The sequence below is a fragment of the Salmo salar genome, chromosome ssa22 (genome assembly GCF_905237065.1).
Source record: "Salmo salar chromosome ssa22, Ssal_v3.1, whole genome shotgun sequence".
Lineage (NCBI taxonomy): Eukaryota > Metazoa > Chordata > Actinopteri > Salmoniformes > Salmonidae > Salmo > Salmo salar.
The window spans coordinates 51882735-51905012 of NC_059463.1; the positions used below are offsets into that span (position 1 = coordinate 51882735).

The 22278-nt window shown below is 42.3% G+C and overlaps 1 protein-coding gene across 3 annotated transcripts in view; it reads left to right on the forward strand.

Moving 5' to 3' along the window:
- The first annotated feature begins 794 nt into the window (after window positions 1–794).
- Window positions 795–22278, forward strand: part of LOC106583686 (proto-oncogene tyrosine-protein kinase Src) — a 32031-nt gene continuing 10547 nt past the window's right edge. For all 3 annotated transcript variants that reach the window (XM_014168179.2, XM_014168181.2, XM_014168180.2), the window contains exons 1-3: window positions 795–1252; window positions 11396–11671; window positions 19294–19393. In XM_014168179.2, the coding sequence (XP_014023654.1) occupies window positions 11404–11671; window positions 19294–19393 (368 nt within the window). In that variant the 5' untranslated portion in view covers window positions 795–1252; window positions 11396–11403. The remainder of the gene's footprint in view (window positions 1253–11395; window positions 11672–19293; window positions 19394–22278) is intronic.

Consider the following 22278-nt stretch of genomic DNA (forward strand, 5'->3'; position numbering starts at 1 on the left):
CCCTTAATTTTTTTGAGCAGTGTATATCAAGCAAGTATTTTTATTTTCCACAAGTATTATCAGATTAACTGTTTTGTACAGATAATTATCAAACTCAAGTTACAAATGCTGGTAAACACTCAAATGCATTTAAATAAAAAAAAAACAGAAAAGTAGTGCACAGGGCCTTTACTACTCATGTATTAATACTTGCGTATTAAAGCGTTTCCACCGGCATTTTTCGCCTAATTAATTTTACCGACACACAAAATGCCACGTTGTCTAGTAGTGTATTTTGTTTTGTCGACATTTGGAAAGTTTACCGACAAAATGTGCTGTTTCCATCAGGCCTGTCAAGACATGTTTTATGCAACATGTACTTTACTTGCATAAAAGTTTGGGTGGAAACCTGGTTAGAGACTCAGTTTTCAGAATTTTAATCAAACTAAAAGTAATCTAACGTAAAATTAGATTGGTACAGAAAGTACAGTAATATCAAATGGGAAATGGATGGTGGAACGTGTTCCCTTGTCTTTCACAAACGAGTCCTAACCTAATACAGTATCTATTCCAAAATATAAGGACAGGTTTCCCAGACACAGATTAAACGTCCTATACTAAAAGCATGCTCAATGAGCATAAAATTGTTATTTAGTCCATGACTAGGCTTAATCTGTGTCCGGGAAACTGTCCCTAAATGGTTGTGTTTAAAAAGATGTTGATATTGGAATTGTCTACGTGAACTAAATTATTCAACGGAGCTACGCTGTATTCCTGACTCCATCCAGTTGCGCAAAAAACGTAATTCATTCTCCCCTATCATATTGTGCTGTCTTGTTTCGTCAGTGATGCATAGTGATCTTGCCTTTTTCCCCTACAAGGCATGTTTTCACTATATCCCTCGTATGTGGCACAGGGATTCCTTTCATAGCCCTAATTTATCACTTCGCATTTCATTAAGCCTACTTAATTTTACTGATATCCTAAACGGATGGATGTCCATTTCCACCGCCTACTTGCGTTTATTTTAACGAATTGGATCGCCACCGCAATCTGAGTTGTGCCCTCTGCTCAAGGCAATTCCCGTCATGACCTGTCTATTCTTTCAAATTCGCTAAATGGCATTTTCCTTCGCTACTAGTGTCCTCAAAGAAGTTAGACATAATTCGTTTTCGAATCCTTTTCATCAAATGAAGACTACTGTGGGGATTTGATTTGGTTCTTCACGCACTCTTCTGTGCCTTGCGTAAACCTCAAGACGCTTGCTTCAAAGGTAAGTGTTGATTAGCCTACAATATTTAGCTTTCACCGGGTGAAGGAATGTCAACACATTTTAGTACAATACATTTTCTTGACGTTACACAAAGGATTCGTAATTCGACAGCGTTTCTATTGCTGGTTTCACATTGTTCCCACCCCACAATGTTTTGTGTTGACAGTATAATTTTAGTCTATTTCATAAAATGTGTACCCTTCCATTTATAGTGACTGTCGTTGACAGATGTAATCTCCCGCACAGCCTACATGGGCTACTATAGTATCATGTACTTCCGACACCTCGTTTGAAATGAAGATATAACAATAATTAATACACACACAGGCCATCGAAATTCAAAATGGAGTTGTAACAGCACCTGATTTGATTCCTACAGTCCTATTATAGCCTACAAAGCACGTATTAATAGTAGTATGCATAAGCATGACCTGCACAAAAATACACCCTAGCCAATATCCATTTACAGTCACGAAATGATGTTGGTTTTTCCTATCAAAGGCGTGACCCATCTTTCACCAATGAGGTTACAATACTGCATAGGACAACGTGCGTAAATAGTGACCGTCTGTGAGGAACATCATTTCTTTCCGCTTTTTGGTTATACAATTATTATTATTACTATTATGATTTGGACAGAGACAACCCATACAATGTATGCCCCCCCAACCTCTTTTATTTTAGCTACAGCCTATATTTACTGGTTTGAATGAAACAGGTGTGCATCCCTGGGAATTTTGGCGTGGACTGTTGCCAAGTGTCAGCATATCTGAATGGAGCCTATTGTTCCAGTCTGGCTGAACCACACCATTGCATTATAATAGAATACCACAGCCTCAAATATATTGATACGCTCCCAGACACTGATTAATAACACCCTTACTAACATAAGAATAACATTTGCAAGTTCGCATATTTCTAATGTCAGAGGTGCAGCCGGTACTGCATGGCAATCTATTAATGTGCTGTTGAGTCCTTGTTTGTCTTGTTGATGTGTGTTCCCTAAGGATTTATCCAAGGACTGAGATGGTTTCAAAATAACCTATAGAATCTGTCTCTATTAATAGGGAACAGAAGCCCAGTTCCTATTTCAGTCAGTTTTTATGGCTCATTGTCTGCCAATGGTTGATACTGTGTATCTACTTCCTGTTCTTACTGTGCGGAACATGGCTTCTTGGTTCAGTGACAGTACCGTACTAAGTGACTGACAGAGGAGGAAGTGGATCCAGCGCTGAGTTTATCACCTGGGTTTTCCCCTGGCTGCGCTCCTCCTGTACCCCGCTCCTCCTCTCCCTCCATTGTCTTTGCACAGCAATGGAGGAGAGAAGATTAGATGGGACAGGCCGATAAAACCTATTTTTCTGGAGAGCCGAGGACTCTGGGACTGCGGAGACAGACACTACCATCTCCTGTGGAGCTTTTTTATCATCCTTTAACAGGGACTACGAGACAACATCAAGGTGATTCTTGGTCCGTTCTTAGCCTGCATCTTAAATGGCATGCTATTCCCTATATAGTGCACTACTTTTGACCAGAGCCCTATGCCTTAGACTATACGGAATAGGGTACCATTTGAGATAAACCCTGGCACATGCAAGCATTATTGCAATTGTACATCACTGCCATATTACTGCAATTTTCTATGAACCAAGCCTCAATTTGGTGGCCAGGCTATATTTAGCAGAATTGTGGATTGTTCTGAGGATTGTGGATCTATTCGCAGTAGAGTAGTTGGGGGGGAGGTCTAAATATTTCCCCATTTAGTGTTTGTTTTCGCTCCAAGGAACCGGGTAGACCTATGTCAGAATGAGGTGCACACACACCTTTGTTTCAGATGAGTCTCTTTTGATTTTACCATCAGTCTCAAGTGAAAGTCCCAACTAATTTCCTCAATGGAACAGCAGGACATGTAGAAACCCAAGTAACCATAATTCCACATAACCATTGTACGTGGGGATTTTTATTTTTACAGAATGTGCATGGGCGTGTGCAGCACGTACAATGCCTAGTGAGTCTACACACCCCTTGCACTGTCAGATTTCATTGCCTTCCATTCAATCTAAAAAGGCATTCACTTAGATATTTTTTCCTTACAGATCTACACATTTTCAAAGTGAAAGAAAATGATTGAAACATTTCTAAGTTACTAAAAGTGAATACTTGGTGGAGGCATCTGAAAACCCTGGGATATTCTACAGTGGGACAGTTACACATTATGAACGCAAAAGACATACCAGACCTTTTTAAAAGACATTTGAAAATCAGAGACAAGGTTTGAATATTGCTGTCTATCAATGATTCCCAACCAAATTTACTGAGCTTGAGGGCAATTCCACGGTAAAAACAAAATATGTTGAGACAGATTTTTCACTTTAAAATATATGTCAGGCAAAAACTATCGATTGCAAAGTTCAACAGACCATACAACTCTATGCACAAAGAATACTTTAACACATTTCCACAGACATTTTTACAAAAACAGAATGATGACACAAACAGGGGTTAAAATGTCTTTACCCTCAGGTGCCTGTTGGAGGATTCTGCTTTTCCCACGTTTTTACAGTCTTATGGTGAATAGCAAAGTTCTGAGACTCACAGGATTACAATCCCCCCTCCTTTCTCTCCCCTCTTTCCCCGTGTCTCTCTTCTTTCTTTCTCCTTCCTCTCGCCCTTTCCCGTCTCTCCTACCCCCCTCTCAATCTCTCAGAATGTGGGAACTAGGAACAAATCACACAGTCACAGATCCTGATGTTCAAGCCGTCTGGCTCCATATTAGGGGAAGGTGCTACTAGTTGCATTAGTTCCGTTGTTTACACACTGTGACAGGCTGCTAAGGGTGTGCTGTTCACAGTTTCCTCCTGGCAAAGTGCAGTCGTAGTCCCTTAAGAGGTTTCAACAGTCTCTCAGAACTCCTAAATGGCTTCCATCCCTCTTCTCCTCAAAACCCTCATTGCTACTGATTGGTGCCAGCAGGGCACAATATTGTAGAACTTTCAGATATAAATATTTTTTATTTAATTTAACTAGGCAAGTCAGTTAAGAACAAATTCTTATTTACAACGACGGCCTAACCCGGACAACGCTGGGCCAATTGTGCGGCGCCCTGTGGGACTCCCAATCACGGCCAGTTGTGATACAGCCTCAAATCGAACCAGGGTCTGTAGTGACGGCTCTAGCACTGAGATGCAGTGCCCTAGACTGCTGTGCCACTCAAGAGCCCAAATACATTATGTAGAACAAACACGCTTCCCTTACATGTAAACAAAGGAATCACGTACGCTCTGTTTACGACTTTTCTACTTGCATATGCCTACGTGGCCCAGGTGATGGCACTGAACAGGAGCATGGCCTTGTCCTGTTTCTCTACCCAATGCCCTTGCACAATCCCCCTCATTAATCTAAAGGGAATGGACTGTTGTAGGAACAATGGTGGGAACCCTCCAACTAATTATTGCACCAACCCAAAGTTTTTAAATCCATGACAAAGGAGTGTGCAAGTACACACCCAGGGAGAAGGGTAGAGAATCGCAACACAACCCCAATGGGGTCATGGAAGAGGTTGTTTGAGGCTGTTGAGTACATTCTGTACCGCAGACTGCTCCAGCACTTCAGGTTGAAGTCGAAAGGGAAGAAACTCCATCTTGATCCTTCACCGTGGTCTTTCGTCTTCTAGTTACTTTTCGATTTGTATGATACTGTGCTTGTCTTTTGTCACAGGTCACTGAGCAATAATGCACTCAGGCTAAATTGTTTGAAGGCAAGTTTAGGGGCAAGAAAAATGTCCAGGAGTTATCCATAGAGAGAAACCTTTTGAGGGACCAAACTTGTAACCATGGAAACCCATCATTTTCTGATCAGTAGCATGGGCCAAAGGTTCATTGGAGTGTTCTATTGAATCAGGCCATGCAAAAGGAATTAGGGTTGTAGGGTTTTCTATATACAATAAGTTGCATGCTGTGCTAATGTAGGTACCACGCTGGTATTCTGTACCACACTCCCACCTGCACTCTGCACTCCAAAGTAAATGTCAGCAGTAGGTCTACTGCAGAGGAGGCTGGCGGGAGTGGCTACAGGAGGACGGGCTCATTGTAATGGCTGGAATGGCATCAATGGAACGATATCAAACATATGGAAACCACATGTTGGACTCCGTTCCATTTATTACATTTCAGCCATTACAATGAGCCCATGCTCCTATAGCTCCTCCCACCAGCCTCCACTGGCCTACTGGTATACTTCTAAAGCATCAGGACAGAAGGTTTTTGAAACACAAAAAAAAACTGAAATTGAGCATTCCCCTGTTTCAAAACGATTTCTTCCATTTTGTACTGAACGTAATGAGCCAGGTCAGGGAAGGTGATGTCACTGCTTGAGCTAGCTAAATGTCCACCGTTCTAGGACATTGGTACAGGATTTTGTCTCTGAATGTTTTGTCCAAATCCAGACCTGTACACGAGCGAGCTAAGCTAGTTTACACCAATTAATGCTAGGCCATTGGTACAGGCTTTTGGCCTGGATGCTGTTTGGTCCAGGGCCCGGCCAATGCGCCAAGCTATCTTAACTAGTTAGCTACCACTATGCTAAGCTAATACATTGGTACAGACTTTTGACCCCAGCCGATGGTATTTTGTCCAGGGCCAGGCATGTGTACAGTATTTGTCCTTTTAGTCCCTCTGGTCCCATAATAACAGTGACTTAAAGTAGCAAACCAGCCAGTACTAATATAATATAGCCCAGGCTCTGGCCAGCCTCATCGAACGCCCACTAACATTGAGTAGTCATCTACCCCCCCAGGTCTCTCTCTGTGTGACTAAGCAGCATGAAACTGAGGGAGACGTTAACCCCTTCACTGGGCTGGCTTTCATTCTGGCTCCGGATGAATCAAACTCACGTCCACACTCACTCACACACATACAGTAGGCATGCACGCTAGGGCCGGGACGATACCAGTATCTCCATACGCGTTAGTATTTTTATTTCTTTAACCTTTATTTAACTAGGCAAGTCAGAACAAATTCTTATTCACAATGACGGCCTACCAGAAGGCAAAAGGCCTCCTGCGGGGACAGGAGCTGGGATTAAAAATAAAAAAATAAAATATAGGACAAAAACACACATCACGACAAGGGAGACAACACAACACTACAGAAAGAGAGACATAAGACAACAACATAGCATGGTAGCAGCACAACATGACAACAACATGGTAGCAACACAACATGGCAGCAGCAAAAAACATGGTACAAACATTATTGGGCACAGACAACAGCACTAAGGGCAAGAAGGTAGAGACAACAATACATCACGCGAAGCAGCCACAACTGTCAGTAAGAGTGTCCGTGATTGAGTCTTTGAATGAAGAGATTGAGATAAAACTGTCCAGCTTGAGTGTTTGTTGCAGCTCGTTCCAGTCGCTAGCTGCAGCGAACTGAAAAGGCGAGCGACCCAGGGATGTGTGTGCTTTGGGGACCTTTAACAGAATGTGACTGGCAGAACGGGTGTTGTATGTGGAGGATGAGAGCTGCAGTAGATATCTCAGATGGGGGGAGTGAGGCCTAAGAGGGTTTTATAAATAAGCATAAACCAGTGGGTCTTGCGACAGGTATTCAGAGATGACCAGTTTACAGAGGAGTATAGAGTGCAGTGATGTGTCCTATAAGGAGCATTGGTGGCAAATATGATGCCCGAATGGTAAAGAGCATCTAGCCGCTCAAGAGCACCCTTACCTGCCGATCTATAAATTACGTTTGCGTAATTTAGCATGGGTAGGATGGTCATCTGAATCAGGGTTAGTTTGGCAGCTGGAGTGAAAGAGGAGCGATTACGATAGAGGAAACCAAGTCTAGATTTAACTTTAGCCTGCATCTTTGATATGTGCTGAGAGAAGGACAGTGTACCGTCTACCCATACTCCCAAGTACTTGTATGAGGTGACTCCCTCAAGCTCTAAACCCTCAGAGGTATTAATCACACCTGTGGGTAGAGGGGCATTCTTCTTACCAAACCACATGACCTTTGTTTTGGAGATGTTCAGAAGAAGGTCAAGGGCAGAGAAATCTTTGTTGTAGAGCATTTAACACAAAATCCGGGGAGGGGCCAGCTGAGTATAAGACAGAATCATGGCAAGGAAACAAAATACAAAGCGGATTTAACTTCTTTAGGAAATCAGCTCTGTTGGAAACAAACATCATTATGTTGTCATCCAGAGTTACATGTATTTATTTTCCAAACTATAGCACCCAATATTTACACACAGCAGGGTTTTAAAGGACCATATAGCACCCAATATTTACACACAGCAGGGTTTTAAAGGACCATATAGCACCCAATATTTACACACAGCAGGGTTTAAAGGACCATATAGCACTCAATATTTACACACAGCAGGTTTTAAAGGACCATATAGCACCCAATATTTACACACAGCAGGTTTTAAAGGACCATATAGCACCCAATATTTACACACAGCAGGTTTTAAAGGACCATATAGCACCCAATATTTACACACAGCAGGTTTTAAAGGACCATATAGCACCCAATATTTACACACAGCAGGTTTTAAAGGACCATATAGCACCCAATATTTACACACAGCAGGTTTTAAAGGACCATATAGCACCCAATATTTACACACAGCAGGGTTTAAAGGACCATATAGCACCCAATATTTACACACAGCAGGGTTTAAAGGACCATATAGCACCCAATATTTACACACAGCAGGTTTTAAAGGACCATATAGCACCCAATATTTACACACAGCAGGGTTTAAAGGACCATATAGCACCCAATATTTACACACAGCAGGGTTTAAAGGACCATATAGCACCCAATATTTACAAACAGCAGGTTTTAAAGGACCATATAGCACCCAATATTTACACACAGCAGGTTTTAAAGGACCATATAGCACCCAATATTTACACACAGCAGGTTTTAAAGGACCATATAGCACCCAATATTTACACACAGCAGGTTTTAAAGGACCATATAGCACCCAATATTTACACACAGCAGGTTTTAAAGGACCATATAGCACCCAATATTTACACACAGCAGGTTTTAAAGGACCATATAGCACCCAATATTTACACACAGCAGGGTTTAAAGGACCATATAGCACCCAATATTTACACACAGCAGGTTTTAAAGGACCATATAGCACCCAATATTTACACACAGCAGGTTTTAAAGGACCATATAGCACCCAATATTTACACACAGCAGGTTTTAAAGGACCAGAGTGTTTTGCTTGCTTCGTGGTCTCATTTTTGCCATGGAAAAAATATTGCGATACTGGTATCGTCCCGGCCCTAATGTGCACGCACACACACACACACACACACACACACACACACACACACACACACACACACAGAGTTGATATGCACACTCGCACACATTCCCTTCCATATATACAGATGCACACAGAAGCACTCACACACAGCAGATTTACATACACACAAACTATGTACATTGAGTGTACAAAACATTAGGAACACCTTCCTAATATTGAGTTGCACCCCCTTTTGCCCTCAGAACAGCCTCCATTCGTCGGGGAATGGACCCTACAAGGTGTTGAATGCATTCCACAGGGATGCTGGCGCATGTTGACTCCAAAGCTTCCCACAGTTGTATCAAGTTGGCTGAATGTCCTTTGGGTGGTGGACTATTCTTGATACACACAGGAAACTGTTGAGCATGAAAAACCCAGCAGCGTTGCAGTACTTGGCACGTGCCTGGCACCTACTACCATACCCCATTCAAAAGCACTTAAATCTTTTGTCTTACCTATTCACCCTAGGAATGGCACACACACACACAATCCATGTCTCAAGGCTTAAAAATCCTCCTTTAACCTGTCTCCTCCCCTTCATCTACACTGATTGAAGTGGATTTAACAGATGACATCAATAAGGGATCATATCTTTCACCTGGATTGACCTGGTCAGTTTATGTCCTAATGTTTCGAACTCTCAGTGGTGTATTTAAAACCCCACAACTCAGAAGAAAGCACAACACCTGACTGTGTCGAGGTCTTTTCACACTCATGGACAATGCAGCAACTCTCCCACATACTGTACACACCAGACTCAACCTCACCCTCAGATGCTGCAGCAACACTCCCACATACTGTACACACTAGACTCAACCCCAGATGCTGCAGCAACACTCCCACATACTGTACACACCAGACTCAACCCCAGATGCTGCAGCAACACTCCCACATACTGTACACACCAGACTCAACTTCACCCCCAGATGCTGCAGCAACACTCCCACATACTGTACACACCAGACTCAACCCCAGATGCTGCAGCAACACTCCCACATACTGTTCACACCAGACTCAACCCCAGATGCTGCAGCAACACTCCCACATACTGTACACACCAGACTCAACCCCAGATGCTGCAGCAACACTCCCACATACTGTACACACCAAACTCAAACCCAGATGCTGCAGCAACACTCCCACATACTGTTCACACCAGACTCAACACCAGATGCTGCAGCAACACTCCCACATACTGTACACACCAGACTCAACCCCAGATGCTGCAGCACCTCCTACGTTCTCTAGACCTTTTTCAGCTATTCCTAGTTCCCCTGCTCCTTCCCCACCCACTGTTAGTCACACTCAGCCCTGTCTCTGTCTACACACACACACGTTATGTTCTTCTATCCTCGTGGGGACCTGAAATGTATTTCCATTCAAAATTACCCAAACGCTAACTCCTAATCCTAACCCCCTTACCCTAACCCTAATTATAAACCTGACCCTAATTATAACCCTTAAACCTAACCCCTAAGCTTAAAATAGCCTTTGTCCTCATGGAGAATATTTCTTGTTTTACTACCCTTGTGAGGTAATTTGGGGATTTTAGGTCCCCGCAAGGATAGAAGAAACAACCCCCCCCCCACACACACGCAGTCACAGTGAGTGTGTTGGAAAGGAGATGTGAGAGACACGGGGTGTGTGTGTGTGTCAGAGCTTCTGTTCTCAGGGACAGACGAACAGCTGCTCACACACACACTAACTGCCGCACACAACGGAACAAGCCGTGTGTGTGCGCGCGTGTATCATCTAGCCTGTAATAGGTTTCCATTGTGACTCATTCTGTTGTACAGAGGGAAGAATTAAACTGGTGTTTGTGTCCATGATTGTAACAGAGTCTGTAAGAATAGGATTCAATTTGAAATGCAGGGGTGATAAACCAAGTACTGTAGAATTACCGACGATGATAAAATTCTTGTTGTCAATGTCGGCCCAGGCCAAAGTTTCCGCTCAGAGCTGTCATACACTGTGTCTTAAATTGTGTACATTGTAGATCTGTATTTATTTAATACCAGATTGAATCAACATATTATATGACCTTGAATCTACAAACACCCGTCGCTGTCTGTTGACTTTTTCAAGCTGTCCTTTTAGAGTATTTGCCTTGTAAGCGGCTCCAGCAACTGAAAGTGGAAGATTTCCAAGGAAACTCAATGAATGGACGCTGAATGGAGACTCAATAGCAGGGTCGTGTTCATAAGGTCAAGTTTTAAAAATGTTTTGCAATGGAAAATGTGTGTGCCATATTGGACCAGGTAGTCCCTTTCAGCCAGTTTTCTTCCATTTGGTTCCTAATGAACACCACCCTGCTGAATGATTCTACTGTTGCAGGGAAAGGGATAATATAGAACCAGACCTGGGTTCAAATACTATTTCAAATATCAATTACTTTTACATCATATTTTTTTTGAAAAGACAACATACACTTGGAAAGTATTTTCAAATTCACTGACCCAAATACACTCCCATGCATTTAACCCATGTATTTCAAAATAGTATTTTAAATACAATTTGGTAGAGTATTTGTTTTTTTACAAATAACCATTTAAATACTAAAATAAAAGTACTTATTTTGAAAATACTCAAATACACAGAAAAAAGTATTTTAAATACCAGATACTCAAGTACACATCAGGACGAGATGGGTCTCTCCATCCAATCACCAGCTCGAGCTTGAGTGAATTGAATTCAGAGTTTGTATAGAATTGAATTGAGTGATTGCATTGAATCAAACAGCACTGAACTGAATTAAGCCAGATTGAAATGAATCCATTTGAGATTTTAATCATTGGTTCTTTTTATCAGGCCTGCTGATGGGGGCAGGCAAGAGCAAGCCCAAGGAGCCGGGCCAGCGCTCACTGAGTCTCGATGGCACCATTGGCACGGGCTCGGACAGTGGGCACCACCACCACCTCAACTCGACCCAGCAGACCCAGACCCCCAACAGGAGTCCCGCCGTAGGGGGAGCCAGGCATGGCCACCACCCCGGGCATGCTCCCACCAACACCCCCGAGCTGGCGCTGTTCGGTGGAGTGAACCACATGGGCAGTATCACCTCCCCTCACAGAGGACCACTGGCAGGTAGGTGGAGCAGGAAGTTCTTAGGCTGCATTCAGCAGGGGAAAATGTTTTGGAATGATCAGATGGCCTGCGATTAGCAGGGCAAAGCATTGTGGAATGTTCAGATGGAAATATATTACCGTAATTTCCGGACTATTAAGCGCACCTGAATATAAACCGCACCCACTTAATTAAAACATTTTTTTTATTTTGAACATAAATAAGCCGCACATGTCTATAAGCTGCAGGTGCCTACCGGTACATTGAAACAAATGAACTTTACACAGGCTTTAACGAAACACCTGCTTGTAACAAAAATAAATAGGCTTTAACGAAACACGGCTTGTAACAAAAATAAATAGGCTTTAACGAAACACGGCTTGTAACAAAAATAAATAGGCTTTAACGAAACACGGCTTGTAACAAAAAATAAAAAATTAGCAGTAAACTTTAGTTGTCTTTTTGCACTGAGTCAATTCCTCACGCTGCTGTTTCCAACGTCTTATCATCGACTCATTAAGACCAAGCTCCCGTGCAGCAGCTCTATTTCCTTTTCCAACAGCCAGATCAATCGCCTTCAACTTGAAAGCTGCATCATATGCATTTCTCCATGTCTTTGCCATGATGAGGGTGACAAAATGACTACCGTAATCAGAGTGATGGGAAGTTTGAGAGCGCTCGATTTAATCTAAACAGTAAACCAAAAAGTTGTTTGACCTTAACCCGTTCGGCAATTTCATTGGTCTAATGAAAGCTTCATGCCGCCAAAACTGAGCACGTCACAGAATGTGTTTTTTTTTGGAGCCCAAAAATTTGAAAGCGGGAAAAATCCATATATTAGCCGCGTCATTGTTTAAGCCGCGAGGTTCAAAGCTGGGAAAAAAGTTGTGGCTTATAGTCCGGAATTTACGGTATGTAAAACAAACATGTTAATGTTCCACATTTCTTTGAATTACTTCTCAATAATAATTTTGGATACATATTTCAAGTGTATGCCAAAAATACATCCCCCAAAGTACAGTACCTTTCTATTGATTTTGTTTGAGGAAGATCCAAAATGTCATTATTCATTCCGGCTAAGGGCTGTTCTTATGCACAACGTAACGCGGAGTGCCTGGATGCATTCCAGGTGACTACCACATGGAGCTGGTTGAGAGAATGCCAAGCGTGTGCAAAGCTGTCATTAAGGCAAAGGGTGGCTACTTTGAAGAATCTCAAAAATAAAATATATTTTGATTTGTTTAACACTTTTTTGGTTACATGATTCCATGCAGTTGCACAAAAAAGTATGTGAACCCTTTGGAAATACCTGGATTTCTGCATAAATTGGTCATAAATTTGATCTGAACTTCATCTAGGTCACAACAATAGACACACAGTCTGCTTAAACTAATAAAACACAAACAATTATACGTTTGTCTTTATTGAACACACCATGTAAACATTCACACTCAGGATGCAAAAAGTATGTGAACCCTTGGCTTTATTAACTGGTTGACCCTCCTTTGGCAGCAATGATCTCAACCAAATGTTTTCTGTAGTTGCGGATCAGACCTGCACAACGTTCAGGTGGAATTTGACCATTCCTCTTTACAAAACTGTTTTAGTTCAGCAATATTCTTGGGATGTCTGGTGTGAACTGCTCTCTTGAGGTCATGCCACAGCATCTCAAATCGGGTTGAGGTCAGGACTCTGACTGGGCCACTCCAGAAGTTGTATTTTCTTTTGTTGAAGCCATTCTGTTGTTGATTTACTTCTCTGTTTTGAGTCGTTGTCCTGTTGCATCATCCAACTTCTGTTGAGCTTCAATTGGCGGACAGATAGCCTTACATTCTCCTGCAAAATGTCGTGATAAACTTGGGAATTCATTTTTCCGTCAATGATAGCAAGCTGTCCAGGCCCTGAAGCAGCCCCAGGAAAAGCAGCCCCAAACCATGATGCTCCCTTCCACCATACTTTACAGTTGGTATGAGGTTTTGATGTTGGTGTGCTGTGCCTTTTTTTCCTCCACACATAGTGTTGTGTGTTCCTTCCAAACAACTCAACTGTAGTTTCATCTGTCCACAGAATATTTTGCCAGTAGCACTGTGGAACATACAGGTGCACTTTTGCAAACTTCAGACGTGCAGCAAAGTTTGGTTTGGACAGAAGTGGCTTCTTCCATGGTGTCCTCCCATGAACACCATTCTTGTTTAGTGTTTTACGTATCGTAGACTCGTCAGAGATGTTAGCATGTTCCAGAGATTTCTTTTAAGTCTTTAGCTGACACTCTAGGATTCTTCTTAACCTCCATTGACCGTTGAACACTCCTAGGGAGAGTAGCAACAGTGCTGAGCTTTCTCCATTTATAGACACTTTTTCTTACCGTGGACTGATGAACATCAAGGCTTTTAGAGATACTTTCGTAACCCTTTACAGCTTTATGCAAGTCAACAATTCTTAATCTTAGGTCTTCTGAGATCTATTTTGTTCGAGGCATGGTTCACATCAGGCAATGCTCCTTGTGAATAACAAACTCAAATTTTGTGAGTGTTTTTTATAGGGCAAGGCAGCTCTAACCAACATCTCCAATCTCGTCTCATTATTTGGACTCCAGGTTAGCTGATTCCTGACTCCAATTAGATTTTGGAGAAGTCATTAGCCTAGGGGTTCACATACTTTTTCCAACCTCCACTGTGAATCTTTAAATGATGTATTCAATATAGACAAGAAAAATACAATAATTTGTGTGTTATTAGTTTAAGCATAGTATGTTTGTCTATTGTTGTGACTTAGATGAAGATCAGATCAAATTTGATGACCAATTTAGGCAGAAATCCAGGTAATTCCAAAGGATTCACATACTTTTTCTTGCCACTGTATGTCGTGAGGAGAACACACTGGAATCATTTAGCCTTTGGTTGGAGTGGGCAATGTATACTGTAGGTGGAGCAAAACACCAGTCTCAACGTCAACAGTGAAGAGGCGACTCCGGGATGCTGGCCTTCTAGGCAGAGTTGCAAAGAAAAAGCCATATCTCAGCCTGGCCAATAAAAATAAAAGATTTAAGATGGGCAAAAGAACACAGACACTGGACAGAGGAACTCTGCCTAGAAGGCCAGCATCCCGGATTCACCTCTTCACTGTTGATGTTGAGACTGGTGTTTTGTGGGTACTATTTAATGAAGCTGCCAGCTGAGGACTTGTGAGGTGTCTGTTTCTCAAACTAGACACTCTAATGTACTTGTCCTCTTGCTCAGTTGTGCACCGGGGCCTCCCACTCCTCTTTCTATTCTGTTAAGAGCCAGTTTGCGCTGTTCTGTGAAGGGAGTAGTAAACAGCGTTGTACGAGATCTTCTGTTTCTTGGCAATTTCTCGCATGGAATAGCCTTCATTTCTCAGAACAAGACTAGACTGACGTGTTTCAGGAGAAAGGTCATTGTTTCTGGCCATTTGGAGCCTGTAATCGAACCCACAAACGCTGATGCTCCAGATACTCAACTAGTCTAAAGAAGGCCAATTTTATTGCTTCTTTAATCAGGACAACAGTTTTCAGCTGTGCTAACATAATTGCAAAAGGGTTTTCTAATGATCAATTAGCCTTTTAAAATTATAAACTTGGATTAGCTAACACAGTGTGCCATTGGAACACAGGAGTGATGGTTACTGATAATGGGCCTCTGTACGCCTATGTAGATATTCCATAAAAAATCTGCAGTTTCCAACTACAATAGTCATTAACAATGTCTACACTGTATTTCTGATCAATTTGATGTTATTTTAATGGACCAAAAATGAGCTTTTCTTTAAAAAACAAGGACATTTCGAAGTGACCCCAAACGTTTGAGTGTGTGTGTGTGTGTGTGTGTGTGTGTGTGTGTGTGTGTGTGTGTGTGTGTGTGTGTGTGTGTGTGTGTGTGTGTGTGTGTGTGTGTGTGTGTATAACAAAAATATAAACACAGCATGTAAAGTGTTGGTCACATGTTTCATGAGCTGAAATAAAAGATCACAGAACTTTTCCATACGCACAAAAAGCTTATTTCTCTCAAATGTTGGGCACAAATTTGTTTACATCCCTGTTAGTGAGCAAAGATAATCAGACAGGTGTTGCATATCAAGAAGCTGATTAAACAGCATGATCATTACACAGGTGCACCTTGTGCTGGGGACAATAAAAGGCCAATCTAAAATGTGCAGTTTTGTCACACAACACAATGCCACAGATGTCTGAAGTTTTGAGGAAGCTTGCAATTGGCATGCTGTTTTGCAGGAATGTCCACCAGAGCTGTTGCCATATAGTTTAATGTTTATTTCTCTACCGTAAACCTCCTCTAAAGTAATTTTTGAGAATTTAGCAGTACGTCCAACCGGCTTCGCAACCGCAGACCACGTGTAACCACGTCAACCCATGTTCTCCACATCTGGCTTTTTCACCTACGGGATCACCTGAGACCAGCCACCCGGTCAGCTGATGGAAACTGTGTGTTTGCACAACCGAAGAATTTCCCTGAGATGGTCAGAAACCATCTGATAGACGGTCAGAAACCCGTCTGTTTGCTGATAACAACGTTGTGAACAGAGTGCCCCATGGTGGGGTTATGGTATGGGCAGGCATAAGCTATGAGCAACGAACACAATTACATTTTATCGATGGCAATTTGAATGCACAGAAATACGACGAGATCTTGCGACGAGATCTTGACGAGATCTTGAGGCCCATTGTCGTGCCATTCATCCGCCGCCATCACCTCATGTTTCAGCATGATAATACACAGCCCCATATGGCAAGGATCTGTACACAATTCCTGGAAGCTAAAAATGTCTCAGCTCTTCCAGGGTCACCAGACATGTCACCCATTGAGCCTGTTTGGGATGCTCTGGATTGACGTGTATGGCAGCGTGTTCCAGTTCCCGGCAATATCCAGCAACCTTGCACTTCCAACATTCCACAGGCCACAATCAACAGCCTGATCAACTCCATGCGAAGGAGATGTGTCGCACTGCATGAAGCAAAAGGTGGTCACACCAGATACTGACTGGTTTTCTGAAGGTGGTCACACCAGATACTGACTGGTTTTCTGAAGGTGGTCACATCAGATACTGACTGGTTTTCTGAAGGTGGTCACACCAGATACTGACTGGTTTTCTGAAGGTGGTCACACCAGATACTGACTGGTTTTCTGAAGGTGGTCACACCAGATACTGACTGGTTTTCTGAAGGTGGTCACACTAGATACTGACTGGTTTTCTGAAGGTGGTCACACTAGATACTGACTGGTTTTCTGATCCACGCCTAAACTTAAAAAAGGTTATCTGTGACCAACAGATGCATATCTGTATTCCCAGACATGTGAAATCCATAGATTAGGGCCTAGTGGAGTTATTTCAATTGACTGATTTCCTTATGAACTGTAACTCAGTAAAATGTTTGAAATTGTTTCATGTTTCGTTTATATTTTTGTTCAGTGTAAATCACACAACTGAGCAAATTACGCAGTATTTTAGTTCTGGGTTAACCAAGATTATAAATAGCCAGGTTGTTCAGCTATATATGTACAAGCCACAGGAGGTTGGTGGCACCTTAATTGGGGAGGACGGGCTCGTGGTAATGACTGGAGCGGAATAGGTGGAACGGTATCAAATAAATGGTTTCCATGTGTTTGATGCCCTTCCATTTTCTCAGTTTCAGCCATTTATTATGAGCCGTCCTCCCCTCAGCAGCCTCCACTGGTACAAGCCTAGGAGGAGAACCCCAGGACCTCAACAAGGTCACGATAGTACACATACAGCCACAACACAGTGGTCCTACTGACAATTGGTATGTAGTTAGCTAGCCAGGCAGTTAACTGCAGTGCCCAACCACCTGAATATCAGCTATGATGCCCAATATGTGAATGTTTGTTTGTTTTAGGCAATCACCATTGTGATAGTAGCTATGATGGTAAAGCTTTCCATTTGGCTATTACCTTTAAGTGTATATCGTCTGTCTTGCTTAAAATGTAAGTAATTGACCCAAACAGCCATGTGATCACATTCAAACATGTTCTCATGTGGCAACTGCATTCTGATGGCGACAGAGCGAGGAAGCAAGGAGGGGATTCAGGGGTTTATCACCGAGCACCCGGGATTTGTGGCCAACTGCCTGATTCGTTATGTCTAGTTGTAGCTAAGTTGGTAGAGAATGGCTCATGCAACGTCTGGATAGTGGCTTTGATTCCCAGGGCCACCTATACATAAACAAATGTATGAACACATGACTTTAGGTTGCTTTGGATAAAAAGCCTCTGCCAAATTACAGTAATATTATTATAATACCCGTTTTAATGAGTTGGTGCACTATGACGAGAAGGTGAAGTAACTATAAACGAGTACGCTGTCAGCAATCAGTGAACACATTTTATTTCCCCTAGCTTTATGCTATAATTGCAATATAATGTGCTTTCTGGGACCGACGTGTGTTTTATTCTCTTTCAGCACCTTCTAGTGTACTGGCGGTTTGTGTAGATTACTTCCTTTGGTGCAGGTTAGGAAGAGGAAACGAGGGTACCTTTCCCTCAAAAACCATTCCATTTATTCCATTCCGTCCATTACAATGAGCCCGTCCTCCTATAGCTCATCCCACCAGCCTCCACTAGTGTATTTGCAACATCTGTTGACAGCGAAAATTGAATTACAATAAATATAATGTAGTAAGTTTGATTTTTGGGAAGACTGAAAACATACAGGTATTGTTGAGATGGTATGATCATGGAAGTTGTATGACACAAAAACCTTCTTTAAGGCCACATCTGCTTGGAGTGCCAAGCCCATCTCCAGGGGTGCCAAGTCCGTCTCCACTTTGACTTTGAAGACTCTCACAGACCTGACATGACACTATAGTGTGTCTACACCAGATGGTCAATCATTATTTTGCGTCTCCTGTAAAGTGATTGGTTGCCCTTTCATTTCTGGGATGTTCTGCTGGCCAGCTCTAGGAAGAGTCTTGGTTCCAAACTTCTTCCATTTAAGAATGATGGAGGCCACTGTGTTCTTGGGGACCTTCAATGCTGCAGAAATGTTTTTGTACTCTTCCCCCGATTTGTGCTTCGGCACAATCCTGTCTCTGAGCTCTACAGACAATTCCTTCAACCTCATGACTTGGTTTTTGCTCTGACATGCGCTGTCAACTGTGGGACCTTATATAGACCTGTGCGCGCGTGTGTGTGTGTGTGTGTGTGTGTGTGTGTGTGTGTGTGTGTGTGTGTGTGTGTGTGTGTTCCTTTCCAAATCATGTCCAATCAATTTAATTTGTAGAAACATCTCAAGGATGATCAATGGAAACAGAATGCACCTGAGCTCAATTTCAACTCTCATAGTAAAGGGTCTGAAAACGTATGTAAATAAGCTATTTCTGTTTTTCACTTTGTCAGTATGGGGTATTGTGTGTAGATTGAGGAAAAAATATTATTTAATCAATTTTAGAATAAGCCTGTAACGTACCAAAGTGTGGAAAATATCAAGGGGTCTGAATACATTCTGAAGGCACTAGTAGTTCTATGTGTATTACAAAAAGAGGATACTGTACTTTGCCTTGAGAGATGCCAATCCTCAGCTGCTTGTGTGTTAGCCCAAAACTCTCCCATCTCTAAAATGTTGTGTGTGTGTGTGTGTGTCCGGTCCTGTAGGAGGTGTCACTACATTTGTGGCACTCTATGACTATGAATCACGGACTGCCTCGGACCTGACCTTCAAGAAAGGCGAGCGGCTGCAGATCATCAACAACACGTAAGGAGATGCCCACTCCATCCTCTTCCTGTTTAGATACTACATGTTCACCATGGACTCTCACCTAGACACACACACACTCATCCAGACGTAGACAAACCCAAACACACACCGTGTGGACACACAAGCATGCACACTGTACACACACAGTCACAGTGAGTGCTGACTTATTCATAATTCCTCGTTAGCCAGACAACACTGTCTGTCCCCTTTCTGTCGCCCCATCTGCTGTGTACAACATTACTACTAATGTATTCAGATCTTACAAGGGCAACCTTGTCAGGTCATGTTCATTAGGCACCAAATGAAAGAAAACAAACTGAAACAGTGAGGCACTACTGCTGTAAAATGTTTTCTGTTGCGTGCCCTAATGATCACAATCCTGATTCTGGGCCTTCTACTGTTGATTGGGTGTAATAGTTGAAGTTTGTCCTTTCCAAAAGCATCACTCTAACAGACACAAGCCAGTTTGTTTCCAAAAAATCTTTATTGTTCCATCACTGGGTATTTTGGTTGCAGCAGGAGAGAATACGTCATACCCAGATACAACAGAGTTGGATTACAGGAAGACAGTTCATAGCTCACTATAGCAAGACATTTAAAATGCACCGTTTAAAAACATCAATTTCAGATCAGGTAATGTGGGAGTTAGGTACAGGATGGTCTCTACCTGTTTTACACATATACACACACACATACAGTTGAAGTCGGAAGTTTACATACACTTAGGTTGGAGTCATTAAAACTAGTTTTTCAACCACTCCAAAAATGTCTTGTTAACAAACTATAGTTTTGGCAAGTCGGTTAGGAAGTAATTTTTCCAACAATTGTTTACAGACAGATTATTTCACTTATAATTATTCACTGTATCACAATTCCAGTGAGTCAGAAGTTAACATACACTAAATTGACTGAGCCTTTAAACAGCTTGGAAAATTCCAGAAAATGATGTCATGGCTTTAGAAGCTTCTGATAGACTAATTGACATAATTTGAGTCAATTGGAGGTGTACCTGTGGATGTATTTCAAGGCCTACCTTCAAGCTCAGTGCCTCTTTGCTTGACATCATGGGAAAATCAAAAGAAATCAGCCAAGACCTCAGAAAAAATATTGTAGACCTCCACAAGTCTGGTTCATCCTTGGGAGCAATTTCCAAATGCCTGAATCTGTACAAACAATAGTATGCAAGTATAAACACGATGGGACCACGTAGCCGTCATACCGCTCAGGAAGGAGACGCCTTCTGTCTCCTAGAGATGAACATACTTTGGTGCGAAAAGTGCAAATCAATCCCAGAACAACAGCAAAGGACCTTGTGAAGATGCTGGAGGAAACGGGTCCAAAAATATCTATATCCACAGTAAAACGAGTCCTATTTCGACATAACCTGAAAGGCTGCTCAGCAAGGAAGAAGCCACTGCTCCAAAACCGCCATAAAAAAGCCAGACTACGGTTTGCAACTGCACATGAGGACAAAGATCGTACTTTTTGGAGAAATGTCCTCTGGTCTGATGAAACAAAAATAGAACTGTTTGGCCATAATGACCATCGTTATGTTTGGAGGAAAAGAGGGAGGCTTGAACACCATCCCAACTGTGAAGCACGGGGGTAGCAGCATCATGTTCTGGAGGTGCTTTGTTGCAGGAGGGACTGGTGCACTTCACAAAGTAGATGGCATCATGAGAAAGGAAAAGTATGTGGATATATTGAAGCAATATTTCTGAAGGTGGTCACACCAGATACTTACTGGTTTTCTGAAGGTGGTCACACCAGATACTGACTGGTTTTCTGAAGGTGGTCACATCAGATACTGACTGGTTTTCTGAAGGTGGTCACACTAGATACTGACTGGTTTTCTGAAGGTGGTCACACTAGATACTGACTGGTTTTCTGAAGGTGGTCACACCAGATACTGACTGGTTTTCTGAAGGTGGTCACATCAGATACTGACTGGTTTTCTGAAGGTGGTCACACTAGATACTGACTGGTTTTCTGAAGGTGGTCACACCAGATACTGACTGGTTTTTCTGAAGGTGGTCACACTAAATACTGACTGGTTTTCTGAAGGTGGTCACACTAGATACTGACTGGTTTTCTGAAGGTGGTCACACTAGATACTGACTGGTTTTCTGATCCACGCCTAAACTTAAAAAAGGTTATCTGTGACCAACAGATGCATATCTGTATTCCCAGACATGTGAAATCCATAGATTAGGGCCTAATGGAGTTATTTCAATTGACTGATTTCCTTATGAACTGTAACTCAGTAAAATGTTTGAAATTGTTTCATGTTTCGTTTATATTTTTGTTCAGTGTAAATCACACAACTGAGCAAATTACGCAGTATTTTAGTTCTGGGTTAACCAAGATTATAAATAGCCAGGTTGTTCAGCTATATATGTACAAGCCACAGGAGGTTGGTGGCACCTTAATTGGGGAGGACGGGCTCGTGGTAATGACTGGAGCAGAATAGGTGGAACGGTATCAAATAAATGGTTTCCATGTGTTTGATGCCCTTCCATTTTCTCAGTTTCAGCCATTTATTATGAGCCGTCCTCCCCTCAGCAGCCCCCACTGGTACAAGCCTAGGAGGAGAACCCCAGGACCTCAACAAGGTCACGATAGGACACATACAGCCACAACACAGTGGTCCTACTGACGATTGGTATGTAGTTAGCTACATAACCTGAAAGGCTGCTCAGCAAGGAAGAAGCCACTGCTCCAAAACCGCCATAAAAAAGCCAGACTACGGTTTGCAACTGCACGTGAGGACAAAGATCGTACTTTTTGGAGAAATGTCCTCTGGTCTGATGAAACAAAAATAGAACTGTTTGGCCATAATGACCATCGTTATGTTTGGAGGAAAAAGAAGGAGGCTTGAACAC